This window comes from Cannabis sativa, chromosome 5, assembly GCF_029168945.1.
Source record: "Cannabis sativa cultivar Pink pepper isolate KNU-18-1 chromosome 5, ASM2916894v1, whole genome shotgun sequence".
NCBI classification, from domain to species: Eukaryota; Viridiplantae; Streptophyta; class Magnoliopsida; order Rosales; family Cannabaceae; genus Cannabis; species Cannabis sativa.
Window position 1 is genome coordinate 4933886 of NC_083605.1, and position 8567 is coordinate 4942452.

At 36.2% G+C, this 8567-nt stretch overlaps 1 protein-coding gene across 1 annotated transcript; it reads left to right on the forward strand.

Annotated features, from left to right (window-relative positions):
- Positions 1-6309: 6309 nt before the first annotated feature.
- On the forward strand, positions 6310-8567 carry LOC115715812 (uncharacterized). The gene is made up of 6 exons (XM_030644483.2): positions 6310-6512; positions 6640-6693; positions 7303-7376; positions 7710-7827; positions 7913-7971; positions 8162-8567. The coding sequence occupies exons 1-6, from the start codon at positions 6396-6398 to the stop codon at positions 8238-8240; spliced, it is 501 nt and encodes a 166-aa protein (XP_030500343.1). The 5' UTR covers positions 6310-6395; the 3' UTR covers positions 8241-8567.

Genomic DNA, 8567 nt, shown 5'->3' on the forward strand with positions numbered 1-8567 from the left:
TGAAGAATACCTGAAGATGTCTGATTAAGTGGAATAAGACACACTTTGGGATGTGTAAGAAAAAACTACAGGTGCTTAACCGTCCTCTTATTGAAGTCCAGAGACGCACCCCTTCGGAAGAAACTCTCAAGCTTGAGGCGGATATCATGTTAGAAATTGAGGAAGTGGAAATTCGTCAGGCTGAGATTTAGAAACAGAAATCCCGCAAACTATGGTATAAGGATGGGGATAGAAGCAATAGATTCTTTCACACTGTGACGATGATTAAGAGAAAATGTAGTTTTATCAATTCGAACCTGGCAGATGGTGTGGAGTGGATCGAAGGCAGACAGTTGGTTGGTGAGTATGTTCGCTCTAACTTTATCTCTTTGCTTTCATCCTCCTCCCCACCCAGAGCCCCCTTGACAATATGATTCATCTTATAATCTCGAGTGAGATTAATGTGGAGCTTGCCTACATCCCCACAACTGCAGAAATTAAGGAAGTTGTGTGGTCCATGCCCCCTCTCAAAGCCCCGAGTCCAGATGGTATGCCGAGAAATTTTTTTAAAGACCACTGGGAGATTGTTGGTAATGATGTTGTTTCTACGGTTGTCAAGTTCTTTGAAACGGGTGAGATGGTTAAGGAGCTGAATCAAACGTTTGTGGTGCCAAGAAGATGGGAGCTAACTGTTTTGATGATTACAGGCCTATAAGTCTATGCAATTTCACCTATAAAATTATTTCTAAGCTACTGGCAAATAGATTAAAGCCCCTGCTGTCTGATTTAATCTCTCCAACACAATCGGCATTTGTCCCTGGTAGATGGATTGTAAAAAATTCCATCATGACCCACGAAATTCTAGATTCTTTTGAGAAGCGTAAAGGTCAGGAGAGTTTTGTGGGTCTAAAGCTGGATATGTCCAAGGCCTACGACCGTTTGGAATGGGCCTTCTTGGAGCAAACTCTGCGTGCCTATGGCTGTGGGTCACACTTTATACGATTGGTCTTAACCTGTGTTAGGACTATTTCTTTTTCGATCCTTCTAAATGGTGGCCCCCTCAGACAGTTCTCTTCTATGAGAGGAATCTGACAAGGTGATCCTATCTCGTCGTATCTGTTCATTCTATGTAACGAGGTCCTTTTAAGGCTCTTAATGCAGAAGAAGCTCAGGGCTGGATTACGGGTTTTAAGGTACACCGACTTAGCCCCTCCATCTCCCATTTGATGTATGTTGATGACACATTTATATTTTGTAAGGCGAACAAGGAGGAAATTGCAGCAGTCCAAGAGTGCATTGATACTTACTGTTTGTGGTCTGGACAGAGGCTAAATGTCAGGAAGTCGGCCTATGTTTTCTCCAATAATGCTTGCCATCAGAAGAAGGTCGAGATTGTGAATATCCTTGGCTTTCACAGCATGAATAGTGAGGATAAATTCCTGGGAAACCCGATCCTGTAGTCAAAGAGCAAGGTGATGGATTTTACGTTTATCAAGGATCGTCTTTGTGCTAAAATTGAGGGTTGGTGTTGTAAGCTTCTCTTCCAAGCTGGTTGTGTTGGAATTATTTTACCAGGATCTAGATTTACTACTAAGTATGTTTGATTAACATCCTAATATGAATTCTAAAACAATAAAAATAAACACATATAAAGTTAAAGAAAACCTTACATTGGGTGCAGCAAAATAATACGACTCCTTCCATTCAGATGTCTAGCCCTTGATTCCAATCTGTAGCAGAGCATTATCAAGATCTGAATCTGGATCTTTTTCTCTCCTTCTTGTTGGTTGATTTTCCATAGTCTTACATACTATGATTGAGATACCACTTGATGTGTGTGGGCACTACTCATTCACTCAAGTGTTTCGGAATTTAGAGAGAGAGAGAGAGAGAGAGAGAGAGAGAGAGAGAGAGAGAGAGAGAGAGAGAGAGAGGGGCGTGTAGCTTTTTAGAAAGAAATTAATGTTCAAAGTTGTGTGTTTCCTGAAGCCAACACTTTCTATTTATAGAATACCCTCTAGGTTTAGGTTAGAATTGTATGGCATTAAAATAATGGAAACTATAAATGGTAATTTCTTGTGCATGTGGCCGGCCATACAAAGGGAATTTGGCCTCACTTTGCAACTTTCCCGTTTTGTTATTTCTCATTCCCATTTTCTCAAAAATGCCAATTTTCTAATTTAACCTTTTCAAATGCCAATTCTAATTATTTAATAACTTAAAAATAATTATTAAATAATATTGTCATTTAATATTTTATTAATTTAGACATATAAAGTCTCTTAATCAATAAATAAACCTAGAATCTCTTTTCTTTACAATTTCACCCTTGCTTAGTGAAAATTCATAAAGTAGACATAGTCTAACTTTAGAATTATAATTGATTAATTAAAATCAATTAACTGAGTCTTACAAGCAGTATGGTCTCAACTAGTATGGGGACCATGGGTCTATATAACCGAGCTTCCAATAAGTCGAACCGAATTTACCAAGTAAATTCCCTAACTTATTAATTCCTTATTGAATCCACACTTAGAACTTGGAATTGCACTCTCAGTCATATAGAACACTCTATATGTTCCATGATATAGACACGTCATTAGTTATCCATTGTTATAACCCTAATGTGATCAATGACCCTCTAATAGATGATCTACATTGAAAAGGCACTAAGTTACCGTTACACCTTCAATGTATTTTATCCTTAAAACACTTAGCTCCGTATAAATGATATTTCAGCAAAGTGAAATGAGATCTCCACCATTTATCTCTGTTTAGCCAAACTCGAAGGATATTATCGTTTCACTTCTAAATTCCTATAGAAGTTATAGATTCCATATTTATGGTAGCGCTCCCACTCAATTATACTATCATGTTCCCAAAATGTACGTATCACCCTGATCCAAAAGTAGGCTTAACTAACAAATCAAAGAACATGTATAGTACTCTTGAGATCGAACCTAACCATATCAGGATTAAGGTCATTTGATCTAGGATCAACAGGTGATATTGAATTGAATAGATATTACGGTAAGTTTTAATATATCTAATCAAAGTTCAATATCGATCCCTTCCGATGTATACTCCATACATCCGATACTGGTAAACTTTGCCAATGTCCTGGAAAGGACATAACACTTTTCCAAGGTGTAAGAATACCTATCACTGATTATACCATGTCAGTCTAAATCCAGTGTTCTGACAAATCAGGGAATGAAATTTTGAACATATAATTAAGATTATATTCCACTGTGCTGACAACACTATAATCTTTAACAAATTCATATGTTCTGGAGTTAAAAAGAATTCATACATTATATACATATAATCATGAAATAAATCATGTGAACCATGCAACATAAAATGTTATTTCTGATCTTTATTAATAAGTAAATCTGATTATATTGAAATGAGTTTTATTTAGGGCACAAAACCCAACAGGTTGGTCTACCCTTATTCAGGCAGTGGCGACTAGTATCTCGGTGTATTTGATGTCCACATTTCTCCTCCCTAAGACCTTGTGTCAAGAGATGGATCAACCCATCATGAAATTTTGGTGGACAGGTAGCCCCGATAAGGAGCGATATTTGTCCCTTACTAATTGGAATTCTCTTTGCTTACCGTTGGATGGGAGTGGGCTCAACTTTAAAAAGTTTGAAGATGTTAAATTGGCTCTTGTGGTCAAGCTTGGTTGGATGATGGCGAAGGGTGAGGATTCGTTATGGATTAGTGTCTTTAAGGCCAAGTATTGGGGAAATGACACCAGCTTGTTTTGGTCTATGGATACTCCTAAATCGTTATCTTTTGGTGCTAGAAGTATCTTTGCTACTCGGGATTTCATACGCAAGGAGTCGTGCTTCCTCATTGTTAATGGTCGAAACATTGATCTCTAGCATGCCCCGTGGATTCTCTGGTTGGATTGGAACCAATTTAGCGCTGCCTTCAATCCTATGGTGGTCCCTAAATCAGTCCCTGTTTTCTTGTTATTGAATGATGATATGAGTTGGGATTCCCAACAAACCAGTACCTGGTTAGTACCGAGTGTGGCAAGTTCCCTCCATATGATCTCTTTGCTCCCTCATACTCAGGAAGATCGTTTGATTTGGAAGGACGCGACTAATGGTGAGTTTTCCCCTCGTGTGGCTTATAAGTCTATTATCAAGAGTAGATTGGGGGATAATGATCCAATTCGGGAAAGAATTTAGAAGCTTAATATCCCACAGCAGATGAAACTTTTCCTCTGGAAACTTGGGAGGGAAATCCTCCCTTTTGAGGAACGACTTCAAAGGATATTTGGCAATGATGTTAGTTGTTCAATATGTGGTAATTTAGAGGATTCAGTTGAACATTTGTTCTGAAAATGCCCGCTTGCCAAATCGCTTTGGTTAGCTAGCCAATGGAGAATAAGAAGTGAAGCTCTGTGTTTTAACAGCCCCCTGCAGCTGGTCAAATGGATGTTGGAGCCTAATTTTTGGAGGCCAGAAACTGGAATGATTTGGAGGCTTTCAGGCGAGTTGGTATCTGTCTTTGTTTTGTCCTCTGGTCCTAGGGGTGAGCATAAAATCCAGAAAACCAAAAAAAGTCGTTCAAGTTGACCTACCGAACACCGTTAGAACCGAAACCGACGAAATCAAAAACCAAAAAACCGCTAACAGTTAAAACTGCCATTAAACGATCGGTGTTTTTGGGTAATAAACAGACCGTTATACATATATATATTAATTAATTAAGTTTTTTTTTTTTTGCATGTATTATAGTTACTAATAATATAAAAAAATATTATATTATTTTTTTATTAATATTAAAGTGAAAAGAATAAAATAATTAGTTTTTGAACAATTAATTTGTATGTTTATAGTTGTAAAATATAGAATAATATATTTATAGAATAAAATGGATTATTTTTTTTTTTTTAAAAAAAAAAAGTTCGGTTTGGGCAGTTTAAACCGAACAAACCGTAAAACGGTCGGTTTTAAGATAGGTTCTGGATCGGTCGGTCAGTTTTCGGATTGCACCAATCCAAACTGAAAACCAAATTTTTGATTTTTATATAGAAAAAAACCGAGCAAACCGACCGATGCTCACCCTTATCTGGTCCACAAGAAACTAGTCCTACCACGACCACATTTAGCCATCTTCGGCGGTGGTTCTTGATCAAATTAAGTCTATGGTCGCTGATCTTGCTGTAGCATGGGATTCTCAGTCAGGTGTTGACCTTAGCTCTAATGTCTCTAATGATTTTCTGCTACATGGTGATCATGTGGTGTTTATCGATGCGACTAGTAAAGGGCTTGAGTTCTGCTGCTGGTATTGTGATCACCAATTCAGAAGGTAAGGTTGTGGAGGCTTTCTCGGTGTGCCTCGAGGCTAAGTCCCCCTGGAAGCTGAGACATGGGCTCTCCTCCATGCGGTGCAACGCTGCATATTGCACGACTTGTCTAATGTAAATTTTGCTTCCGATTGTCAAACCTTGGTGCTTGGAATCAACTCTCAAAAGGCTCCTGACTGGAAGTTAGCTTCTGTTTTCGATCATGTTTTGGCGGGGCTGGCTCTTCTTCCTGAGTTGTCGGTTACCTGGATCCCTCGGTCGAGAAATGAGATGGCTCACCGACTGCCGAAACTTGCTTTTAATTTTTTACTGTTTGGTTTTTTTAATGTTGAGGAGTTGGCACCTCTTGTTTCCAACTAGAACATTTTTTAGTTTGGCCTAGTTTGAGTATTTAATGAAGTTTGATGTTTAGCAAAAAAAAATAGTATAAAAAGCTATTTCTCTCCAAATTTTAAAATGAAGACATTTACTTAAATAGTAATATTATTTGAAATATTTATAATAATTTCTCTAATTTAATTTAATAACTATTATTAGGTATTAAAGAAGTATTGAGTTAGATTGCAACTCATTCGTGGGATAGAATCATGTTAGAAACAAATAGCTTGGTGTGTGTCCAAGCGATTCAGAGCGGTAGTTTATGTCTTCACAATTTGTGTTTTGTAAAACGATCTGCAAATAAATTGGTTCATTGCTTGGCAAGAGACTCTTGAATCTCTAGAGGTCGTGTGCTTCAGTTGGAGAATTGTTCCTCTGAAGTGCGTTCTATTATTTTGAACGAATTTATTAATTAATAAATCTTATAATTTTTTATTCAAAAAATTTAATAACTATTATTAAATATTGCCGGATTATTTTTCCACTTGAGTAAATGATTAATTTTTTTTAATAATTATAATTTGAATTATTTCATATACTATATTTTATTTTATTTTTTGAAATTTACCAAATTGCTTCTTTGTTACTTGGATTTCCGTAAAAAAAAAAAAAAAAAAAAAAAAAAAAAAAAAAAAAAAAACCTGACTTGAAGGTTAATGTTCATTGCTGTAGGCAGCCATTGAAACACTAATTAAGAGAGCTTTCTAAAATGTGGGCAAAGCTCAATCAATCCTTATCAGGTGACGAATACGATCGAGGAGCAGGAGGAGACGCCTTCTTCGACGATGAACAATCTGATGGCTTGTGTTCTCTCTCTCCCACTCAGGTTTGTATGCTTTTAACTTCTCTCCAAAACCCAAAAATTCAAACTCACACATTTTCCTTTTCATTCAATTCAATTCAATTCTGAGCATTTAGAACGCTTTTGCTTTTCTGGGTTTTGATCTTATCAGAGAATGTACGGATTCGCGGCCTGTTTGATCGCTGGATTGGCCCTTATGTTCCTGGTATGATGCCCATCTACTAGTCAACTTTCCTTTTCTTTTCTCCAGAAATTGGACAAGTGTGTTTAGTAATCAATTTCCATCTTAACAATCTGAAAATTGTAGCTTCTTATGTAAATTGAAATCTTTGACTTTATGTTTGTAATTGTATGAATTTAAAAAAATTTACTTGCTTTTGATGTAGTTTGCAGAATTTCCTTTTTTCAAATGATTTATGTCAGTTGATTCAGTTAACCATATGAATAACCCTTTAAGTTGTAACAAAGTGTACTGTTGGTATAAATTTCTATATGAGAAATTCTTGTATGGCGTTAAGCTGTGATGAATCAAGAGAAAAAAAAAAGAACTACTTTACATCAAATTTTCGGATTTGAATTAGAGTGGTAAGATATAGGGTGCTATTCAAGGAAGAAAACAGACTTTAGAAAAGTGGTTCAAGTAGCTCAGTTGGTTTGAGCAAAACCAGGCTTCAAAGTTTAGCATAAAAGTAGGAACAAGGGTTATAAAACTTAATTTCGTATAATTTTATTGTTAATCCTTTGGAATGTAATGCTATGATTGATTGGTGGTGTTGCTACATTTCCTTAATAAGTTACTTTTTGTTTTCTGCAGTCGCTGATCGTCTTTGCAAAACCAATCAAGTTTGCATTGTTATTCACTATTGGCAATGTGTCTGCTGTTGGAAGGTAGGTCTGCATAATGTCTCAAGCACTTGATTGCTTAGTTGGTCCTGTATTTGCAGTCAGTGAGAGAGATTTAGAATTGTGTGTGAAGTATTTTAGGTTTCGATATTTCAGTTCGAATATAAGGCCATGTTTATTTCACCCCATTTGGTCAATATATTAGTTCTAATTTTTAGTCCTTGTTGGAAAACTACATGCTTACCTGCTCTAACTAATGAAATATACAGGAATACATTTCCATAGGATCAAATAATATAATTTTAGTTTTCACTCAAGACAACACACCGCCACAAACATTAACATTCTTCCTTCCTTTGTTGTTCCCTGGACTGGCAGCACAGCCTTCCTTCTTGGCCCTGTGCAACAATTGGGAATGATGTTTGATTCTGTCCGAGTTTTCGCAACAGCTATTTATCTTGGGTGTGTTGTTTTGGCACTCATTTGTGCTCTCCTGGTGAGTAAGCAATCTATATTCTTTAACAAAATGGATAAAGTCAAGTACATTACATAACTTTTTACATCTCTTTTTTATCTTACAGATACATAGCAAGATTTTAACAATACTTGCAATCATAATTGAGATCTTAGCCCTTTTTTGGTGAGTTTCTCCCCTCACATTAAAAGCATATCACTTCTTCACTACTATAATGGAGATGAGAAGGAGATGATAAAGACTGGCCTGCATCTGTATCTTGTTTATTTAGGAAACTTTTTCTATAACTTGTGATAAAAAATGTACATCAAATCGAAACTGATTTTAAAGCTTTGTAACTTGTCATCTGTTTCAGGTATAGTATAAGCTATATTCCTTTTGCTCGGAGAATGGTGTCTGAACTGATGGTCCGTTTATGCGACACCGAGCTTTAGATGATAACACCCTTCAAAGATGTGTCTTTCACTGCTGAAAGTCCAGAGATTTTTTCAAACCGGTTTACACTTTTCTTTTTTCCACACAATTATGATTATTTGATATATATTTGTGTGTAATGGGACTTGTATATAAGTCTTCATGTAGTGGTATCTGCTTTTTCTGTGATTGGTAAAGGAATTCAAGTAACATTTTGTTCCCAGAATATGCAGACTTTTCTCTGTTTCTCTTGTAGAATTCATTTGGGGACTTTAATTGTACAATTTACTTTTGTCTATATGGTTATCATTTTGGAATATCAAACCATCTAACATGATTTATCAAAT